The sequence below is a fragment of the Phragmites australis genome, chromosome 1 (assembly GCF_958298935.1).
Source record: "Phragmites australis chromosome 1, lpPhrAust1.1, whole genome shotgun sequence".
Lineage (NCBI taxonomy): Eukaryota > Viridiplantae > Streptophyta > Magnoliopsida > Poales > Poaceae > Phragmites > Phragmites australis.
In genome coordinates, this window is record NC_084921.1 from 39,832,957 (window position 1) to 39,856,019 (window position 23,063).

Genomic DNA, 23,063 nt, shown 5'->3' on the forward strand with positions numbered 1-23,063 from the left:
GGAAAAAAATTTCGGCTGATTTTCACCGATTTTCGGTTCTATCGGTCACCCCGATATTTGGTTCAACCGAAATTATTCAAATTTTTGTCAAATTTGATCAAAATTGGACTGAAATTGGACCAGGAAACCCAAAATCCAATTTTTTTTTCCATGACTATGATACTTCGTTACGCTTTCTTATTAATTGCACATGTGTCAAAATTTTCATAATGCTTACATTCTTGATTCATTTTATGAAGGCCCTAATTACTCTAAAGAAAGGTAGCAAGCTTATCAAGTATAGTCGGAAAGGGAAACCCAAGATCCGTACTTTCAGACTTTCTAGTGTAAGTTTATAAGCACGTTCCTTTGATCTCGAAATGCTTTTGTTTGACTTGTACATCTGAGAAGTTCTGAATTGAATCAAGGTCATGGGGAAACAGTAAAAGTAGGAACTATCGGAAAGCAACGATGAGCTATATTAATACCTTGGGATGTTATAAGATTATTTAGACTGTTAATGGACGAGTTGAGTGCTGATTGTGTGCTTTTTGTGCCATAGTCAATGTATGTTCGAATGCATCTCTTGCAACACGGATAGTAAGAACCTTCACAAGCAGACCTTGGTGTTCATTATTTATGAGATTTTGTATCTGTAACATCTGATTACCAATATAATTATGGGAATATATAGTGAGTCACATGCATGTGCCAATTTCTGAACATATGAGATGCTGTGTTTGATACTGTTTGTTTGATATTTATTGCAGGACGAAACATCATTAATTTGGTATTCTCGCAAAAAGGAAAAGTTCCTCAGATTGTGTTCTGTCTCTAAAGTCATTCCTGGACAGAGAACTGTAAGTTTATTATCATCCGAGTTAAATATCATGATTTCCCTTGCTGGCATAGCCTTGACAACAGCAGATGTAATATGAGAAGGGTTTGTAAAGTGCAATAAACATTATATTAGAACTGAGCTGACATTTTTCATTGGGAACATGAACATTTAAATCTCAGTAATACCATGGGGCTTACATGTTTAACTCTTGATCAGGCTGTTTTTAGGAGGTTTTTACGCCCCGAGAAGGATTATCTGTCATTTTCCCTCATATACAAGAACGGCCAACGTTCACTTGATCTGGTAAAGATAAATTTTCAAGCTTCTAACCATTAACCGTTGCTAAATGCTTTGCATATGGATTTATTAACAGACTAAAGCTACGATAGAATGATATAAAGAGGACATTTGAAGCATGAGTTTCTGTCTATTCTGTAGGTTTGCAAGGACCAAGCTGAGGTTGAAGTGTGGTTTTCATCACTTGAGGGGTTAATAAGTTCTTGCCGTAAAAATTCTCTAATTGATGAGCACAAGGATAGAGTGTCATTTTCCGATGTGAGTTTTTGTTCCTAAACAATTGTCTGTAACTTTGTTAAGCAGTTTTACGCGTGGTTCAATTTTGCTATGTCAACTTTAAATGTTCTTATGCTAACAAGGCAGGGTTGAATTTTATGCGTCATTATAAATGCACTTAATGTTCATGCACTATATTATTTCCCCTAGTTACACTTGGAGATGATTTTTACTGAGCAAACAATACTTGCATGTTCGAAGCTTAAAGTTTTAAGATGATAGCCAGCTCTATTTTTATTCCATGGATTTTCCTGTGAAAGATGAACATCCTCTTCAATGTTTCCACCATGTAGCTATCCACCCTAACCCTATTTTTATAGGCTGGAAATTTGTAAGTCTCTATATTTGATTATGAAGGTAGTATATTATGATCTAATTTGTGTTTTTGCTTTCCAGGAAGTATCATATTATCAAGATCGTCATTCATACGACTCAACACTAGATATTGCTTCAAGTATTTCACGTACTTTTAACACTGCTGGTTACTGCAGAACCAATTCTTCTAGTTTCAGAAGATCAGATGTGGGATCTGATCGTGCAAATATGATAAGAACAAGTGGTGCAGATAGTAGCCGACTTAGTATCTCCAGTGCCCCTAGTTCTTCCAGTCAGGGTTCTGGAACAGATGACATAGAGTCCCTTGGTGATGTTTATGTATGGGGTGAAGTATGGACCGATGTGGCCCCATCAGATGGACACACAAGCTCATCATGCTCAAAAATAGATGTTTTGATTCCTAAACCTTTAGAATCAGATGTTGTCTTGGATGTTAATCAGGTAGTATGCGGTTCAAGGCATGTTGCTCTTACTACCAGGCAAGGAGAGGTTTTTACATGGGGCGAGGAATTTGGCGGGCGCCTTGGTCATGGAACTGATGGAGATATTAGTCGTCCCAAGCTTGTTGAGTCGATATCAGTGACCATAGTTGATTTTATTGCATGTGGGGAGTTCCATACTTGTGCCATATCTGCTTCTAGTGATCTATTCAATTGGGGGGATGGTTCTTACAATGCTGGATTGCTTGGATATGACACTGGAGCTAGTCATTGGCTTCCCAAACGTGTCTCAGGGCGCTTAGAGGGGCTTCAGATACTATCTGTTGCATGTGGCTCGTGGCATTCAGCTCTGATCACATCAAGTGGAAAAGTTTATACATTTGGTGACGGAACATTTGGTGTTCTTGGGCATGGGAACCGTGAAAGTGTCGCATACCCAAAAGAAATAGAAGCCTTGAATGGATTCAGAACAGTCAAAGTTGCATGTGGAGTCTGGCATTCTGCAGCAATTGTGGAGGCTACTGGTCAGACAGGCACGAATATGGTCTCTAAGAAGCTGTATACTTGGGGCGACGGAGATAAGAATCGTTTAGGCCATGGGGACAAAGAAGCTAGGCTGGTTCCTACCTGTGTTCAAGCTCTTGTTGACTGCAATTTCCATCAGCTGGCTTGTGGACAAAATATGACCGTTGCTCTCGCTACATCTGGTCATGTGTATACCATGGGTAGTTCTGACAATGGCCAGCTTGGAAATCCGAAATCTGATGGTAAACAACCTTGCTTAGTCAAAGATAGATTGTCTAGCGAGTTAGTTGAAGAGATCTCCTGTGGAGCTTCCCATGTTGCGGTTCTAACGTCAAGAAGTGAAGTATACACATGGGGGATGGGGGCCAATGGAAGACTCGGCCATGGCGATCTCAATGACAAAAAGACACCAACTCTTGTCGAAGCACTTAAAGATCGGCATGTCAAAAGTATATCATGTGGATCAAACTTCACAACATGTATTTGCATACATAAGTGGGTATCAGGTGCAGATCAGTCAGTTTGCACAGGTTGTAGGCAAGCTTTTGGGTTTACGAGAAAGAGACATAATTGCTACAACTGTGGGCTAGTTCACTGCCATGCTTGTAGTTCAAGAAAAGTGCTGAAGGCTGCTCTGGCACCAACTCCTGGCAAGCCGCATCGTGTATGTGATTCATGTTTCCTGAAATTGAAAAGTGCAGATACCAACAGCAATAATGCCAACAAAAGAAATGTTGTTACTCGTCGCTCTACTGATAGTCGAGAGAAGCCAGAGAGGCCAGAAATAAGACCCTCCAGGCTTGTAGCAACACCGTCAACGGAGCCAGTTAAGTATATGGAGGTAAAAGCACCTAAGAGTGATACGAAAGCAGCAGACTCAATCATGAGGGCGTCTCAAGCTTCGTCTCTACTACAGTTCAAAGATCTTGGCTTTGCTGCCCAATTTGGTGCGGTTCAACCCATGGGAATGTCACCAGCCCTATCTATGTCGCCTGGATTACCTGCATTTTCTTTAGCACCTACATCTCCATACACAAAGAAAACAAAATCACCTCCTGCTGCTGCTATTCCACAAAGCTGTAAAAGTGATGTTGATAACTTGCAGAAGTCTAATGAGTTGCTGAATCAAGAACTTTCGAAGTTGCAATCTCAGGTAAAATGATGCTATTTTTTTTATACTTTCTACTTTGTTATGGTCTATTTTCTATAAGCATTTTTTTTTCAACAGGTCGATAATTTAAAGCAGAAGTGTGAAGCCCAACATGAGCAGCTTCAGAAATCAGATAAGAAAGCTAAAACAGCTGCCTCTATGGCAGCTGAAGAATCCACTAGATGCAATGTTGTGGTGGAGTTTGTTAAATTTCTTGACAACGAGGTACTGTAAAATCTTGAGTTCTTTTTTTTATAAGCTTGTATTTCATATCCTTGATATTATGGCGTTACATGATATGCTCTTACTGAAGGATAGTGTTTCCATTTATGGAATTACTTTCTTTACTAAATGGATATAGAAGTAAACAATCATTCAAAGTTTGACAAATAAATCTATTAACAGTTTTATGTCACTGTATACGTACATCTTAATCTACCGCTCTTCTGCAGTTCAAGGGTATTGTAGATAAATTGCCTAGCGATGCTGCCGACAGCATAAAAGCTCTGCAACTTCAGACACAATCACTCCTGAGGGAACAATCAAGTCATCCGTCGGAGCTCATGAATCCAATAGAACGTGATCATCTTCACCTATCTAGTGGCGGAAGCGGAAGATATGATTTGACCAGTCATAAGCCAAGCGGTGTAGGTTACTTGGTAATGTCTCAAGATGGCAGTTCTACCAGTGGCTCAGCCATTTCTATCACAAGTGAATCCCCGTCCCATCGTGTCATGGAAAACCAAGCAAAGGTCCAGAATGATTTTGTCCCCAAGCATGGTACCCATGGAGAAGTGCAGCTAATTGAACAGTTTGAACCTGGCGTATATGTGACACTTATCCAGCTGAAGGATGGTACCAAAGTATTCAAGCGGGTTCGATTCAGGTACCTTTTCCCCTTCAATGGAGTAAAAAAAAAAAACTGAATTTCGGATTACTATTGTTCCATCGAAATTTTACTATCTATCGAAACTTGTTTCTTCGGACAGCAAGAGGAGATTTGTGGAGAATCAGGCTGAAGAATGGTGGAGGGAAAACCAAGAGCGGGTCTTCAAGAAATACAACCATCCAACTCATCAGGTCCCTCAAACGCCAAATGGGAACACGTCATGCTCTCATGAAGAAGAGCATCATTCATGACCTCCAAATTAGGACCGTGCAAGTTGTTGAAGATGCGTCACATGATGAGACAATAGAAAATATAATTTTGACAGGAAAGTTTCTGCTCTCCACTCAACTGACTCGAGAGTTTATTTTGGAGAAAATACTTCTGCTCTCTGGTCAGACGGCACCTTTTATTGCGCGAAATAGGATAGGACATGACTTACCAATTGTCTTATTCTTTTGTTCGATTGTGGATTACTATTTTCTCTTTCGGCTTTTATCATGTTCAAACCACCCTTTTAACCAAGATATTCCTGTTCAACACCACGTAAGTTCATCATTCAGCTGATTTGCTCCAGGCAATAAGTCCTGTTAAAATGGCTGATGGCGTCATGAATCATGGGGTTCGTATAATCAGATTTCACCGTGCCTTCATGATGTGAAATTGTGAATGACATTGTACTTTGGATCAACCTTGGATGACGCTGAGTAGCACAACAGAACAGGTAGCAATACGACGAAATGGTAGTAGTAATTACGGCTTACAAACTGACCAGGACCACACCTATGTGGACGGTCTCGAACTCCCCCGTCCACATGGACTCGGTGACCAGCTCGGTGTACTTGTGGCACAGCGCGTCCATGATGCCGGCCCCGAAGTGGTAGCTGAGCAAGGACTCGTGGACGGCCCTGATCGTCATCGGCAGTGTCCTGCTGTCTCTCTTGGCGTCGCCGCTGCCGGTGCCGCCCACGTTCGCCTCGTCCGTCCGCGCGTGGCCGAGGCGGAATGAACCACGATCTTCCTTGCTCACCTCCTCCTCGATCTCCTGTGCTTTCGGCGCCTAGTACGGCGCGTCGTAGGCGTCCACCTCCTGCTCGACCAGCCTCTGCACGTACGGTGGCAATGTGTCTTAGGTTACGTTTGGACAGGATGTGCTGTAGCTATTAAATTTTGATTATTAATTTTTATAATAAATTTTTAGTTTCTCCGTATATCTAAAAGCTAGAAAAGCTCGTCAGCTGTTTCTCAGCTTTTAATTTATTTTAGCTACAACCATTTCCTCAAACAACTAAAAATCAGTAAAAATTAAGATTAGAAACCAACCGTTTAAATAGCTTCTGACTTAAAAAAAACTGAAAATAAATCTATCTAAAGAGAACCTTAAGCTTCCGATGCATTGCATGGGACCATTCACAACATTTGATCGAGCTGCTCATCACGGAGCGGTATGGTCGTTTGGATGAGTGAGCTGACCTGTGAAACCAGCGCGGCGAGCGACTCGGAGAGGAGCTCCGACACTAGGGTCGTCTTCATGTCCGTATGGCTCTCGGCTTGACGACCTCGGCGGCGCGTGACCTGAGGAACAGGCTGGAGTCTCTCTGGAACTGCCTCCGGTAGGCCGCCGGCACGGCAGGAGGGCTCGTGCTCGATATGTACATTTTGCCCTTGTTGATGGGCGTACGTGTTGGTCTCATCACGAAGACCAGGAGGAACCTGAGAAATGCCACGAGCCCACGACCACATATGTGCGAGTGTGATGGCTTGATATTGACAAGGTTCCAAATCGATTGAACTTGCAAGTACGTACTTGTGCTACGCAGCGCCAGAAATATTAATTTTAACAGTGTTCGTACTACGTACCTGAGATTTGGATATTTCTAGCGCTAGCCGTGGCACAATAATAATTTTTTAATGAATACATACACAACACCGTAATTAAAGGTTTGTTGACGCATGAATCTGTCAATTTTTTTGAATCCGTCACTCCGTGTAACACATAAATTCTTAAATCCTAAATACTATTGTTTTTTATAACACGTGATTTATTTAGGAGCAAACAAGTAAAAATTTCGACCAATAACCGTAAGAGCCATCGTCCAGATAGTTTTCAAGTAAATCGATAAAAAAACTACTACCTAAATTACGAGGATTCGAAGTAGAAATGAGGAACTAACCCTGAATAACCTTAATTACAGGAAAAACAGAAGAAACGAAAGTAGATGCAATTTTTATGATTAACTGATGTGTTACAATTGGTATCCACCCTCAACTATTTATAGGGGTGGCTTGAACTTGGTTCTTATAGAATACGACCATAACCCTAAGCCTCCATGCGCACCTTTTAGTACGAAAAATCACGGTCATCAAACAGCGGAATCTTCCCACTTCTCTCCATATCGTCTATGGATCATAAAGCCGGTTAAGGTCAACAGATGATCAAACTGGCTCTGATATCAATTGTAGGAACGAGATTGACGACCAGAGAGGGTGAATAGACACCTCAACAATTTTTTTGCGAAATCAATGACCTTCTCCTATTTGAATCATCCAACACACCTCAAAACTCAAGAGGAAACAAAAATCGAGAGAAGTTTTAATAAGAGAAAATCGATGTAACATGACTTCATAAATAGTATATAAATCATAGGTTCCATTTAAGATCAATTCATATATTTTAGCACTCGAAAGATCACAACTAGCAAAGAAATAAGAAAAGATGAATACCGAGCAACAAAACTCTCCAAGTTGATTGTCTAGATGCAAGGGAATTCAAAATCCCACCATATAAGTATGTGTATGCGAATTTTATGCCTCTAGCTACAAGAACAATGACCTCACAAGGTACTAAAATTTCAGCACAAGAACAAAAACGAATATCAAAACCGGAAAGAAAAAACTTACAAGGCAAAAGAACTAAAAGAGAGGAACTAGAAGGAGGGGAATTCAAGCTTATAAAATAAAATAAACTTTATTACTCAAAGAGATCAGCTCTATTTTAAACGGATTACAAAGATTTTTCTCTCAAAACTCTCACCTATTACATATGCTAAGCACTCATTCTCCTCTCCACTAAAATTCTAACACAATGCTCTCATATGGGTGACATAATGAGCTCAAATGGTTATTTCATCCTCTTTCATAGCCCTACCACTCTATTTATAGGTTTAGGAAACTTGACCCCTAAATTTCCTAACTTTTTTCTAATATACTCCTCTCTTTTAGTACACTTCTACGTATCACTGATAGCATTTTAATTCATATTCTTCTCCATTTATAGGATGGCCGCAACGTCTTTATGACTTGGCTTCACCTCAACGCAAGCTTCGTGATAATGCTACATACTCCTCTAGTCCTCTCCCAGTTTTGAGACCAAACTGTGAAACCCTAGCACGCTTCTCAAAACATGACTAGCCGCCACTCGCTTCCTCTTGAAGCAAGCTCTCCAATAATGACGCGTGCCCTTCATCCTGTGATCTTGTCTCTCCCGCTCCCGATCCCTCAGGCCGCCTTGTCACTTGCACCGACATCCTCTTCGCTTGATTTTATCAATACGTCATCTTCATCCTCTGTTTAATACTTTGCTTGACAGTCATGTGTACAGATAGAATTACCCTTGACTTCGCTCGGCCCTCCTTGATCGTCCGGCACCAAGCACCCGCTTAGCCCGATCACTCGTCGTCGACCGCCAAGTTGCATCCGTCACCTGCACACCTTAAAACAAGCAAACACATTTCTCCATACTCCAAAACAACTTCAGGTTAGCACAAAATCAAAAACTTCAACTCGGAACACATCCTGCAGAAAACGTGAACATCGGATGTTCCAGTGTGTTATGCTCCTGTACACCAGATCATCCGGTTTGTAACACTATCTGTTTCAGAAAATTTTTACTCTCTTTAAGAAAAGGTCCGGTGAAAGCTTCCGATGATCTCACATCTATCACCGGATAATCTAGTATGTGCTAATCCACCGAACCAACCTCTTGCAACCTCTCTGCAACAAAGGTCTAGTGCATTCTCCGGTATTCACAATTATAACACCGGACTATCTGACGTACATAATCAAACTTGACGTCAAAAATCTTCTTTCTGCAGAAAATACTCCGGCACATTCAAAGTCCATCACTGGACAATCCGGTATTTACTTTCATTTCCGTTTCAGCACTAAAAATACTCCGATGATAGCCTTCGGTGTAGCCACCACATTTATTGGACCTTCCGGTATATTGAACTCCAATTTTGCAAAAAAATTGCTCTCTGTAAGAAATAGTTCGGTGAGTACACACTGTACACACCAGAACTTTCGGTGAACATCGAAACATCCAATGTTCACACCGAAACTTCTAGTATGTGTAATTTTTCTGCGTTTAGAGAAGAATTCACCAATTCCATACACCACCGACTCGAGTTAGACAAGAATAAAAATAATCATCCACAAACACATGATAACCAAATTCAAAACATATCAATTATTGTCAATACCTCATCACATACAAATCAAATCACTTCTCCACTTACTTTCTCAAGTGGTATTTATTTCATAGCTCTGGTCATTCAAAGTGGTCGAGTAGTGTGTTCCTGAGCTAACTTTTTACACTATTGTAGCAAATGACTCGTAGAGGAGATCAAATATTAAGATTATCCACCTGTCAGTGAAGCCCTTCCCGTCTGCCCATCAAAGCCTGGATAGAACCGTTCGTTTCCGGGAGCGGCCTCTGCGGGGCGTGACTTGAGGCAGAGCAAGAGAGCTCATACTTGATATGTAAATCTGCCCCTTGTTCATTGCCTTGTTCACCTTGCCAAAAAGGCCAAGAGAGAGAGGAACCCGAACCGTAGTGTCAAAAAAACTCATCTAGCCACTGAAACACAGGCCATTTGCTTAAGATTAGTTGCTATGCGAAATCATTTCTTTCTCCAGAGCAATGTAAAAGTGTCAAACAAGTACTTGAGGAAGCTCGTGGGGAGGCCGGTCGCATCGATTTATAGGATAACTTGTCGCCTGTTGGAAGAATGACAGGCTCTAACGGGCGACATGCGGGGGGCATCCGATATGGATGCCAATGTTGCCTCGATGCCTCGTCGATCGTTGGAAGGCTGCTAACACTATCTATCACTCGTTGGAAGGGTGATAGGTAAGTTGTCGTCTTTCCAACATGCGATAGGAGTCTAGATTTTTAATTTTTTAAAAAGAACATATATATTACAATGTTTTTATTTAAAAATATATAAATAAATAATCTCTTCCTCGGCCAGTCACGCCGCAACCAGCGTTGGACACCCACTGGGCCATGGCAGCAACGCCGAGGCAGGCCGCCCAATGAGCTTACTGGGGAACCATGAACCGTACCTCCATATGGGCCTCGCGGTGAGTGAGGCGTGGCAGGACCGAATTTTTTTTAATTTTTCAATATTTGTAAAAAATGCATATCTATTTTAAAATACTAGCGTATCAACCTGTGCCACTGCACATGCTAGAAATTTAGTTTACAGCTGAATTTTAAATATTTATGTTAATAATGGTTATATGCTAAGATACATTAGCTATTTATATTTAAATATTAGAATGTAAAATATAAATGTAATTTTTTTCATAATATTAGAATCATATTTATTATTTGTGAATAGATCTAATTTATAATTTTCATTTTATGTGTTATGCAAATTGATTTTTATTTGTTTCTTGATTTTTTGAAATTATTATTATTTTAATGTCGTCACCGTATCTCATATTATTTTTTTGAAATACATTATAAATTCTTTGATATTATTTTTATGTGATAATCCGTAATATGTTTGCGTTCTGTTGTTTTAATTTTGTAATGTTTGATTACACGCATATTTAATTGGTATATTTTAATTGATTTGGAAAAATATGTTGATTCCTAACTTGATTAAGTTGGAGTTTGCTAACGTAATCTTGTTAGACAAACGGTATCTACAACCAAAAAAAAAAGAAAAGGTAAGGCTAGAAGTAGTCTTGAGGCTATGCTCTATGATTTGTTTTTTAATCTTCTATGTTGTTTTGTCTGGTTGTTAATCTATAGTTATAGTTAGTCAACTAATCAATTCGACGGTTGGATATTTTGCTTTTTTATGAAAATTTCTATAATTTTTTTAGAATTAACATGAAGAAAAAAAACCCTCCAATTAATAAATATAAGATTGTACATCTAAGTTATCGTCGTCTTTCCAACGGCTGGTTTAGCAAGCTGACTCTGTTTTGGCATGGGACTGCGTATGGGCTGCATATAAGACCGAGATGCCACACTGGTTCGCTAGCTAAATGTTATTCTTCCTCTCCACTTCTTTTCCTTTTTTTCTCTTTCTTTTTTAGTGGGACATCAAGATCATACATTTTTTTAGAGAGAACTCGGTGTGAGCTAGGTTTGATTGATTGATGATCGACTTGTTGAAGTGCCACGGCTATAGTTCCGATCGTATAGTGCACACTTGTTTTAGAGGTGTTGCCCAAACGCACAATAACGAAAGTGCATACTTTACTTGGGATTTTGTTACTTGCGATTCTAATCGAGATACTTCGGCATAGCCTTGTGGAGTTTTGTTCGTGAATTGATTTCTGGACGCGGTTAAGTTAAGCTCGGCCATTGCTATTGAATTCTTCGACAATCGTAGGTGGAGAACAGGCTATGCGTGATGCTTGAACGTTACTTGAAACGTCATATGGCTCGTTATTTTTTATGAGTTTTCCAGCTTTGTGCCGCAAAGTTGTAGTAATGTGTTGGGTTCATCTCAAGATGCAGAAGTGGAAAGTTTCTTCCACTATCTTAATAACAAAAATAAGTTTAGGCATTATAAGTTTTACTAGGGACTAACTGTCTTAACTTGATTCTGTGGTTCTCAAGAGCAGACTAGCAGTGGAGGACACATAGGAAGATATATTTACCCTTCACATTCAACTACACTTGTTAATTGACTTCCACTATCCAAATCCTATCAGTTAGATACACATGAAATTAGTTACCAATTACTCAATACTGAACACAACACCACAGCAGAACAGGGTCATGCAATGCAGGCTATAAACCGGTCTCGAAATCACAGGTCACAACCTTGTGAGGACCACCCCGATCTGGGCGCTCTTGACCTCCTCCCTCTCCATGGACTCGGTGACCAGCTCCGTGTACCTGTGGAACAGCGCGTCCACGATGTCTGGCCCGAAGTGGTGGCTGAGCATGGACTCCTGGATGGCCCGGATCGCCATTGACACCGTCCTGCCGTCCTCCTTGGCGTCGCCGCTGCTGCTCAGGTTGATCTCGTACGTCTGCACGTAGTCCAGTCTGAACGACCCTTCCCGCCGCACCTCCTCCTCCATCTCCTGTATCGACGGCGCGTAGAACGGTACGTTGTACGCGTCCACCCTCTCCTGCTCGACCAGCCCCTGCACGTTGCACGCATTATTGCTCGTGTGCTCAGTTCAGGCTGCCCTGCAGTTGTGCACGAATTGGTGGCTGACCGAGTAGTGTGTGATGAGCGAATTCCTCACCTGTGACACCAGCGCGGCGAACGACTCGGAGAGGAGCTCCCAGAGGAAGGTCGTCCTCCTGTCGATGTAGCCCTCGGTTTGCCTGCCGAGCATGGCGAGCACCATCCGGCCGCCAGGGACGACCTCGGCGGCGCGCGACTTGAGGAACAGGTTGAAGTCTCTCTGGAACTGCCTCAGGTAGGCCGCTGGCACGGCAAGTGGGCTCGTGCTCGATATGTACATCTTCCCCTTGTTTATCGGCCTGTTCATCTCATCGAAAAGCCCAAGAGGGACCTGAAATTAAATGCAGTGCCAGAAAAAAATACCAGCAAATTAGCCTCGAATGCAACAGCATGATCTCTTTGTCGATCATAAGGAATGGAATAGTATCGGACATGCATGTACCTGGGAGAGCCAGTGCAGACTGGAGCAGGAGCAGATGAAGTGCACGTTCTTCCTGGGGAATAGCCTCCCGTAGAAGGACCCCGGCACGCCGGACAGGAACACCATCGGCCGGCCCCACTCGTCGGACTTGGCGGCGGCCTTCAGCTTGCCGGTGAACTCTGGCAGGCTGAAGAAGATGGTGTTGAAGTCGTTCGTCGGGAGGTCGTTGAGGAGAACCGAGAACTCCGGCGGCGGCTGCGACGACCGGCAGCACACCCTGCCGATGCTCCCGACAATGTCTTCCACCAGGCAGAGCGCGTTCGGGCCCGAGGAGCAGCCGAGGTCGGCCACCGTGAACCTCTCCGGCATCTGCGAGATGTACACACCCGTCGCAGAGTCGATGATGAGGCTCTTCAGCGTGTCCATGCCCCTCTTCTGCAAGACAATATAGGGTAGTCAAGCATTTTTAAACTTCAGAGTAGTGCACCCGATGGAAAATGGCTGCGGTTGTAAGGTGAATCGCTCACCTGAAGCGAGGAGTTCTGCGCGTAGCTGGTCTCGTCAAGGCCTTCTTTCATGTGGAGGATGGTCTCCACGTCCATGAACGGGAGCTTGTCGGAGCAGTGGAGCAGTGAGGACGCCATTTCCTTGCCTCTCACTGGTAGTCTGGACTTGAAGAATCAATACCTTCTTCCTGTGGTCATGTAATGCAGTACATATATGTTCAATACTCTTTTTATCCATCATCAGGCACAAAATAAAATACTATCTAGCCGGGCCCGTATTTTGTAGTACTATATCTTTTCCACAAGAAAAGAGCTAGAACATATCTAGCTGCTGACAGTAAGTTTGTTACACGCTAGCTAGGTGTAAAAAAAATGTACTTCAGAATAGTTTGATGGCATCTATTCAGGCCGCTTTATGCAAACATCGCGTGATATGGCTGACTGAGATCACTTTTTTGGTTTAGTTTGGTGTGAGTGACTGAGAATCCAGGTTCAGATAAAGTACAATATCGTAAGGCATGAGGGACATGGGCTCGGATTCGCTAATATCATATCGCGTACGGCGCCAGGTCTGAGAGAAAACAAACTGAAAGTGCGAGAACGTTTACGGGAGATGAAAGGTGCTAGGCCGAACCCATCCATTGGTTTGCATCTTTCTTTCCCCCTTTCGATAGGGAAAAAGGTTCAACTGCCATGCTCCGTGGCTGGAAACCTGAGTCAACCAACAGCACCTTCGTGCCTGTTGTACCTTTGCCTACTGCTGCTAAGCATAGGTGCAAGTTGCGAGACACTTTCCGCTTTGTTAAGAGACATGCACTTCCATGTTTAAACCGGCAAGATGGATGCAGCTCTTGAAAGCCGAAGCTCCTTTGTTCTCTTTCCGGTGCTTATTTCCATTGCGTAATGGAAAGGGTCTGGATTGGTGCAACAGGTTTGCAATGGAAATGGAAAAAGAAGAACACAAACTCCTAAATGAGTACAGCGAATTAAAATGCTACTTGCATCACCTCTGACATTTTGGCATGGCCATGTGAGAAAACCATTTCAGATACAAATTACTCAGCCATCCTTCTGAGGAACTTACCTTGGGATTTCGGACTTCTTCAGACAGTATAGTATCTACTGCTGGACTGGTGGTCTCTCCCCCTCGACTGGCTGGTCACTCGGTTAGCAGAGGAGCTAGAGCTAGCGCTGCCTTGGGCCTTGGCATCTGCAGTGCTTGCTCCCCGGGGTATATATAGGCAGGTAAGTGGAATCAGAATAGTCGAGCTGCGACTTGAGCAGTGGCACGGCCCACTTGCGCGAGCGAACTGTGCGCATCGCACGACCGGTCCGCGCGCCATGCTCGCCTGCTCCACGCCGTTGGCTGCCCGCCTAGCTTACGCACGCAGGGAAAAAATGTCAGCCAGTGTCTCAGTCTCGCGCTTCACAGCCGACGATGGCTAATCTGTAATTGATTATTCATGCACAGACTGGGAGAGAGGGAGGAGTAGATACGATACGCTAGCTAGCACACGGCTGGCTTGGTGTCACGGCGCATTCGATTCGCTTATTCCAACGTCTACATGCTCGTGGACTAAACAAAGAAGAAAGATTGAATCTTTGGTGATTAATTAACTCGAGAAAAGGGCTGTCGGCGAGAGGAAAATATGCGAGGCCCACGCGTGAGTTCGTGGCGTATCGCGGCGGGATAGGTAGGCGGGCGTTGTGCCGGTAGGAATTGAGCGCTGCTGTGGAGCGAGATGGACCGTCGCCGACGCGCGCTGCTTTTAGTAGTATTTTTCTCGGCCTTCCCTTGCTGAATCGGTGCAGTGGAGTGGAGAAGGGGGGAGACGCCGATCGAGAGGGTCCCCTTCTGCGCGCCCGGCCGGTGCTTTTCGTTTCTCGCCTTCATTTTCTTCCATTGGTTGATCGCGCGAGAGCACCTAAAGGACGAGAGATTTTCGCCAAAGCGCAGGTGCGATGCAGCCGTGTGAAGTCGTCGGTACATTAAAATATATCTTTTTTATTTATGATGAGTGATTGATATTGATATTTATTTAGTTTGATAATCTTCGATTTTACATCAGCTTTGATGTGATATGACGCCTGTTTTACACCAGCCCAGCCCACCTCTCCTGCTCGCGAAGCCCAGCCCGCTTTCTTTCGTCCTCTCACCGACACCCCGGACCCACCCGTCAGCCCCTTACCCTTCCTCCCGCAACCGTCGCGCTCCGCTCGCCCGATTTCGCCAACGCACGCCCTCGATTCCACGCCCACGAACTCCGCAACCGCACGCACGCGCACGCCTATATATCCGCCTCTGTAGTGCACCGCCGCCTCAGCCATCTCTCACTCCCTTTCGTCGAGAGACCTGAGCCGCCATTGTTGCCGCCGCAGAGCTCCGCCGCACACCATCCGCCGTGCTCGTGCCCTCCCTGTCACGTCTAAGCGTGCCACCGGCTTCGCAAGAGCACGCGACATCTCCCCCACTACTCCTCGATGTCTTTCGATCACCGCAAGCTGTCCTCCCACCGTGCTCCAGTAAGCTTCGCTGCCTTTCACCGTCGCCGGCCTTCCCCGTCGCTTTCCGAGGTTGGCTAACCGCCTCTTCGGCACTGCAGAGCTTTGTGGGAGCTTCCCTGCCTCAATTCCGCAGCTCCGTCGCCGTAGACGTGTTTCTGTCGAGTGCCGATTGCCGCCGCCACTTCTCTCCGTCGCCAAGACCCCACCGGTCGTCGTGAAGCCCTCGGTGAGACTCCCCATCACCATATCTTTCAATTGCGTCGTTTCTCGCCAAGATTGGTAACCCGTAGCCCGTGTTCGAGCGTCGCCAATGATACTTTGGCGAAACTCGCGGCGGCGTCGCCGTCCACCAACCTCTGCCGCCGCCCATCCCTCATGAACCACCATGAGCTGTTAGATCTTCCATCGACGACCCAGATTAGATCGACCAAATCCATACCCCTTCGGTGTACCATGGACCAGTGGACCCAGTCCATGGCACCGGTCCACCGTCCCTGTCAGCAGCCCCGTAGGCGCCATGTCAGCTTCTGAGCCGAGTCAGCAGCCGCGTAAGCCACCACGTCAGCCACCCAAGCCCGGTCAGTAGGATGATGTCAACGTGACGCAATAAATAGGTTTTTTAGCGCAAAAATGAACCCCTTCAATCCCTGAAATTAGGTAAATATTCATTTAGGCCCCTAGAATTTACTTTGTTCACAATTATGCCCCTGTTAGTACTATTATTTCACTTTCAAGCCCCTAAACTTTTGTAAAAATACAAATAGGTCCCTAAATTTTACAAATAACTCCCTGTAACTTTCCATTTTTACAATTTAGCTCTTGTACTTTTTCAGAAAAGCCCCTTAAGCTTAAAACCCTCATAACTTTTTCATACGAGCTCTATTTTAAGTGATTCTTGCACTCCCGCGATCGTAGCAGCGAGTACTATCAGTTAGTAATCTTTTTTATAGTGCATTACTACTGTTTTGTGTACTGTTCTTAGATGTTGTGTTTGTTTGTTTTCGGTGCGCGCGATTGCTATAGGAGACGAGCAATGTGTGAACTTGCAGGACCAGACGTTCGAAGAATTTGATCAACCCGCGATTGAAGGCAAGTATCCTTGATCACTTTGATCCCATTGTAGGAAAGTGTAGTTTTCTTTTTTCTAGATGCATGCTTGTTAATATGAATCCCATGTTTAGGGTTTTACTAGTACTTTCCCTATTATCCTTGTCGCCCGTGTTATAGTTTGAGTGTCAAGGGTAGACGTGCTTAGTTGTGCTGTCAAGTCGGGTGGGTTAAATATTAATCTGAATAATGATTCTATGCAACATGAACCAGTTTGGGTAATTTTTGTAGCAACTTGAATCATAGGGATCTAGGCAGGTTGATTTGAATGGTATGGCTACTGTGTGTGCATTGGGTGATGTGCAAGTACCTGCTGTATATCCTAAGGACCCGTTTGTGAAGCCTGTAACTCGGCATTACAGCGCAACCACGAGACTTATATGGGTACGGTCTGGCCAATTAATTAGATGTCTTTCTTATTCTGTACGCACCAATGGGCTGTTGAGTGGCACCAGAGAGGGCCTCTGCAGTGGATGGAATCCCTGTTAGTGGTGAAACCTTAGTGGGTGCATATGGATTTGGAGGTGCTTTGTAAAGGTCTTGTAGTGAGACCCCAGTTCTACACCCCAGAAGTGTAAAGCAAAACGGGAATCACAACTCGTGGGTAAAGTGTGCAAACTCTACAGAGTATAAAACTGATCGATCAGCCATGCTCACGGTTAGGAGCAATCTTGGACTTTTCATAATTAGTGGGGAGCTTGGATGGTTAGGTTTTGGATAGTCGGGTGGTGGAACCCCGATGAGTTGGTAGCCGGATATGAGATACCTGGTGAGTCTGGTAGTCGGATGGAATCCGATGAGTTGTTCCTTTAATGTTGGTGTCATCAAACATAGTAAATAGGTTGCTATGTCTTTAGAGTCCTAGATTAGATTGGCATAGTTGCAGTCAACCTGAGTCAAGCTTTTCCTTGTCATAAGCCTATATGTCATGTTTTCCCACACTTGCTGAGTACTCTATGTACTCACGCTTGCCTTCTCTCAACCACTTATTGCTCCTCAGAAGGTGAGGATTTCGATGACATCTTGGCCAATGGATCTGAGTTCTAGGCGAAAGAAGATGTCGACCTGAAGACCATGTCGTAGGCTGGCGCTCCCTCGGACAACGCCTGTGGATGGATAGAAGACCTGCTACCGCTGGAAGTTATCTTAGTTTTTTCTTTAAAGACCTCCGGGTCCTTTTGTAATGAATATTATCATTATTTAATAACACTATTATGTTATCACTTATGAAGTCACTACATGTATGGAAACTTGATTCTGGCATACAAGTGGAATGCATCTAGTTTGTTCTTTGAAAACCGGGTGTGACATGTGATTTGAATTGTTTTAGGATTTTATTTGAGCATATTGATTATGGACTAACTAGAATTGGAGTTGGAGATATGTGTTTGCTTGTCTCATGTATGCAGGTGATGGATGCAACTTGGCGGTCGACGACAGGATGATGGGGGCCAAGCAGAGTGCTTGGTGCCGGACGATTGAGGAGACTTGGCGGAGTCAAGGGTGATTCTAGCTAAATACGTGGAGGTCAAGCAAAGCATGGAAGACAGATGGAGACGGCGTGTTGATAAAGTCAAGCGAAGGGGATGTCGGTGCAAGTGACATGGAGATCCGAGGGATCGAGAGCGGGAGAGACTTGCCGACGGTCAGGATCGTATGACAGAGTCCACGCGTCGACATCAAAATGTTTGATTAAGGTATAAGCAAGGTGACGAGTGACACTTAATGAAGCGTGCAGACGGTTTCGCCGTTCGACCTTAAAATCGTGGGAGGACTAGAGGAGTACGTGGCACCATCACGAACCTTGCATCGAGGCGAAGCTAAGTCATGAAGGTGCCACGGCCGTACGATGAATGGAGAAGAAAATGAACCAAAATACCCTTAGTGGTAGGTAGGAGTGTACTACAAGAGAAGTGTATTTTAGAAAAAAGCTAGAAAACTCAGGGGTCAAGTTTTCTAGGTATATAAATAGAGGGGTAGGGCTATGAGAGAGTTTAAACCAGCCACTTGAACCCCTTGTGCCACCCATTTGAGAGCTTAGAGCTAGGGTTTCAAAGAAGAGAATGATGAGTGCTTAGCCTATTTAATAGGTGAGAGTTTTGAAAGATAAATCTTTATAATTCATCTAAAATAGAGCTGACCACTTTGAGTAATGAAGTTTATGTTTTTGTATATGCTTGAATTTCCCTCCTTCTAATTTTCCTCTATTAGTTTCGTTGGAAGTTTGCAAGTTTTTTTGTTTCCAATTTGAATTTTTTAGTTGAAATTTTAGCACCTTGTGAGGTCATTCTTCTTGTTGCTAGATGTATAAAATTTGCATACACACGCTTATATGATGGGCTATTGAATTATCTTGCCTCTAGACAATTAACTTAGAGAGTTTCATTGCTCGGTATTCATCTTTTCTTATTTCTTTGTAAGTTGTGATCTTTCGAGTGCTAAGACACATAGATTGATATTAAATGAAACCTATGGCTCATATACCATTCGTGAAGTCGTGTTGTCTCGATTTTCTCTTGTTAAAACTTCTCTCTATTTTTTTTGTTTGAGTTTTGAGGTGCGTTGGATGATCCAAATAGGAGAAGACTATCGATTTCGCAAGAAATTTGTTGAGGCGTCTATTCACCCTCCTCTAGTCGTCAATCTCGTTCCTACAATTGGTATCAGAGCCAGTTTGATCACTTGTTATACTTAACCGCTCTGTGATCCGTAGACGACATCGAGAGAAGTGTGAAGATTCCGCTGTTTGATGGCTATGATTTTTCGTACTAGAAGGCGTGAATGGAGGCTTATCTCTTAAGCCAATGAAATGCAATTTGAGAGTTAATTGATTCCAACTACGAGATCTTTGCTGCTCGCACGACTCATGCTCAAATTGAATAGTACGAGGCCAACAACAAGGCCATAAATATTTTGTTCACAAGCTTGAGTCGGAATAAGTTTGACAGGGTTCAGCACCTCCGTATTGTCTGGGAGATCTGGACTACTCTGAGTATCTTTCATGAAGGCACTAATCAGATTAAGGCCAGACGCCAAAGCACATACAACCAAGAATATCAAATGTTTGTGCAAGACCCCGGAGAGTCTTTGGATGCCATATTTGCTCACTTTGATAGAATTGTTAGCAATCTTAGATCAACTGGTGTTTTGCCCTATTCTAACCACGAGAGAGCGATTAAGCTTCTCTATGCTCTGGATCATAACATATGAGAAGTAAAGATCTCGAACATTGAAAAGTCATCAAGTTATGACACGTTAACTTGTCATGAACTCTTCAGCAAGTTCAAGTCCATCGAGACTCATATGGTTTTGATCAACGTGTAAGAGGCCTTGAGTTCTAGCACTTTGGCGGACTATATTTTTCTCTTCATGGTTCTCGCCCCCAGCGTACTAGTGTTGATTTGCATGCACTTGCTTTTACTGCTTCAGGGCGGATGAGCCAGTACTGGATTCCTAAGAAGTTTATGACTAACCCCAGTACTGAACCATCCATCTACTACTCTTCCCGCATATAGGTGGCAGGCGGAGGCCTGAAAAGCAAGTGGCTCATTAACTTTGGTTGTTCACATCATATGACCGGAGATACATTATGGTTCTCCAACCTCACCCCAACGAAGCGGCATGAGTACGTCACTTTCGGGGATGATCGGAAAGGAAGGGTGAAAGCTAAAGGTATGGTAAGGGTGAATGAGAGTCTTACTCTCAATGATGTGGCTTTGGTGGAGCATCTGTGATATAATTTGCTTTCTGTATACTAGTTGCTGGATGAGGACTTGGAAGTGTGTTTCAAACGTGATACTTCTCGAGTTCTTGATTCTTCGGTCGCTTTGATTTGCCAGATTTCTAGAGTTGGAGAGTTTTTGGAGCTGATTTTTCTGAGTCCCTTGGTTCTTCTTGTTGTTTGATTGCTCAACTTTCTTTTGAGCTTTGGATGTGGCATAGGAGACTAGGGCATATGATCTTTGACTTGCTTACTCGTTCGAGTGCCCTAGGCTTGAAACGAGGATTGTCCAAGCTCAAGTTTGAGAAGAATCTTGTTTGTGCTCCTTGTCAGTATGGCAAGATGTTTGCCACCTCTCACCCACCAGTCAATCTGGTGATGACTGAACGATCGGGAGAACTTCTCTATATGGACACTATTGGTCCTTTCCGGGTTCGTTCGGCAGGTGGGAAGTGGTATGTACTTGTCATTATTGATGATTTCTCTCGCTACTCTTAGGTTTTCTTTCTTATGAGCAAGGATGAAGTATTTTCACACTTTCGGAGCTTTGCTTTGAGATTGTTCAAAGAAGTCCCTAGTGCATTAAAAGAAATTTGCAGTGATGATGGTACCGAGTTCGAGAACTATCTCTTTGATGATTTCTATCTTGAGCATGGTATTGAGCATCAATTTTCTATCTCACACGTTCCTCGGCAGAATGGCGTGGTTGAGAGGAAGAATCGCATTTTGGTAGAGATGGCTAGAATGATGCTCGATGAGCATAGGACTCCTAGGAAGTTTTGGGCCGAGGCCATTAGCACGGTATACATCTCCAATCGAATTTTCTTGCGCTTGATCTTGAATTTAACTTCTTATGAGTTGCGTTTTGGGAGAAGCTGAAGGTTTCGCATTTGAGAGTTTTTAGGTGTTAGTGCTTCATCCTAAAGCGTGGGAATCTTGACAAGTTCGAGTCACATTCTTCCGATGATATTTTCTTGGGGTATTCTCTTCATGGTCATTCTTACATGGTCTTTAATCTTGACACTAACACCATCATGGAGTCCTGTGATATGATCTTTGATGAATCAACCCCTTGTGCTAGCCATGTCTTTGAGTGTGTAGGTGATCAGGAGATGAGCGAAAGCATTTTTTGTAGACAACGACCTTCTAGCTTTCGGGGATAATGAGGATGATCCACTACTTCCTACTACTACACTCGCTCCCGAGCTGGTTCCTGTCTCCTCAACACCGGTAGAGGGTCCTGCAGCCTCTACTTCCACTTTAGCTGCTTTTGAGCCTGCACCTGCAGTGTTTGAGGGGGAGGTCATCTCGCAGCGCGAAGCCCCTCAACACATTCAGCGGTGACATCCCCCACATCTGATGATCGGTGACCTTGTTTAGAGCGTAACGAGGTTCAAATCTGTTTCTCATGCTCATTTCACTGATTCTGTATGTGTTGCTTCTTTTGAGCCCCATGATGTTGGATATGCTTTATCCGAGTCGATTTGGGTTAATGCCATACATGAAGAGCTTGAAAACTTTGAGAGAAACTAAGTTTGGGTCCTAGTAGAACCACCCTCAAATGTTCACACCATAGGCACCAAATGGGTTTTCAAAAACAAATAGGGGGAGGATGGGTCTGTGGTAAGAAACAAGGCTAGATTAGTAGCTCAGAGTTTCACTAAGGTAGAGGGGATAAACTTTGGAGAGACCTTTACACCAGTAGCTAGGCTAAAAACCATTAGGATCCTCCTTTCATTTACGGCATCCCGAGATTTCAAGTTGTATCAAATGGATGTCAAGAGTGCTTTTCTAAATGGTTTCATAGAGGAAGAGCTCTATGTCAAACAACCTCCAGGCTTTGAGCATCCTAAATACCCTCATAGAGTATACAAGCTTCAGAAAGTTTTGTATAGGCTTAATCAGGCACCTAACGCTTGGTATGATGGGCTTAGGTCTTTCTTACTAGGGCATAGGTATGTGATGGGGTTAACTAATAAAACTTTGTTCACTCTCAAGCTTTGCAATGATTTTTTACTTGTGCAGATTTATGTGGATGATATCATTTTTTTACTCTTCTCATGCACTTGTGGACAAGTTTGTAGAAACTATGAGCAGGGAGTTCGAGATGTCGATGATGGGTGAGCTCAACTTTTTCCTTAAGCTGCAAATCAAGCAATGCAAGCAAGGTTCATTCGTCCACCAAACGAAGTACACTAAAGATTTGCTGAAAAAGTTCAGCATGAGCGATGCAAAGCTTATACTAGTCGTGAATTTGTGCTAAGTGTAGTAGATGTATAATAATTTATGCAAACTTAGGCTCTTATTAAAACATGTCATAAAATCTATTGAGCAAGGTTGCCATTTTTAAGAATGAACTTGAAATATGAACATAATCTCTTGTCATCCTTGAGTGTTTGCTTTAATTTGATCAGTGCTTAAATTAGAACTAATTCTGTGAAAAGCTTGTGCTAGGCCGTTTTGTTCAGTTCAACGGATTATGGGTATTTGACCTTTGTCTATGTAAATATTTAGCCCATGATTAACCCTTGTGAAAAATTATATCTTAAATCCTATATTGAGTTAATAAAATGAATGATCAAGTTTTGAGCTAAAATTGAATCCAATATGATGGCTTAAGGCTTTATA

The 23,063-nt window shown here is 43.3% G+C and overlaps 2 protein-coding genes and 1 pseudogene across 2 annotated transcripts; 1 reads left to right on the forward strand and 2 right to left on the reverse strand.

The window, feature by feature from the left end:
• Positions 1 to 499: 499 nt before the first annotated feature.
• LOC133884796 (PH, RCC1 and FYVE domains-containing protein 1-like) lies at positions 500 to 5,055 on the forward strand. The gene is made up of 8 exons (XM_062324358.1): positions 500 to 523; positions 750 to 839; positions 1,037 to 1,123; positions 1,259 to 1,375; positions 1,790 to 3,847; positions 3,923 to 4,069; positions 4,297 to 4,730; positions 4,834 to 5,055. Exons 1-8 carry the CDS (start codon positions 500 to 502, stop codon positions 4,982 to 4,984), a joined length of 3,108 nt encoding a protein of 1,035 aa, XP_062180342.1. The 3' UTR covers positions 4,985 to 5,055.
• A 287-nt stretch (positions 5,056 to 5,342) lies between these two features.
• On the reverse strand, positions 5,343 to 6,473 carry LOC133884805 (probable methyltransferase TCM_000336; annotated as a pseudogene).
• A 5,107-nt stretch (positions 6,474 to 11,580) lies between these two features.
• Positions 11,581 to 14,300, reverse strand: LOC133889335 (probable methyltransferase TCM_000336). The gene is made up of 5 exons (XM_062329855.1): positions 14,187 to 14,300; positions 13,124 to 13,290; positions 12,618 to 13,031; positions 12,234 to 12,506; positions 11,581 to 12,128 (listed from the first exon to the last, which is right to left on the reverse strand). The coding sequence occupies exons 2-5, from the start codon at positions 13,238 to 13,240 to the stop codon at positions 11,793 to 11,795; spliced, it is 1,140 nt and encodes a 379-aa protein (XP_062185839.1). The 5' UTR covers positions 13,241 to 13,290; positions 14,187 to 14,300; the 3' UTR covers positions 11,581 to 11,792.
• Positions 14,301 to 23,063: the final 8,763 nt, after the last annotated feature.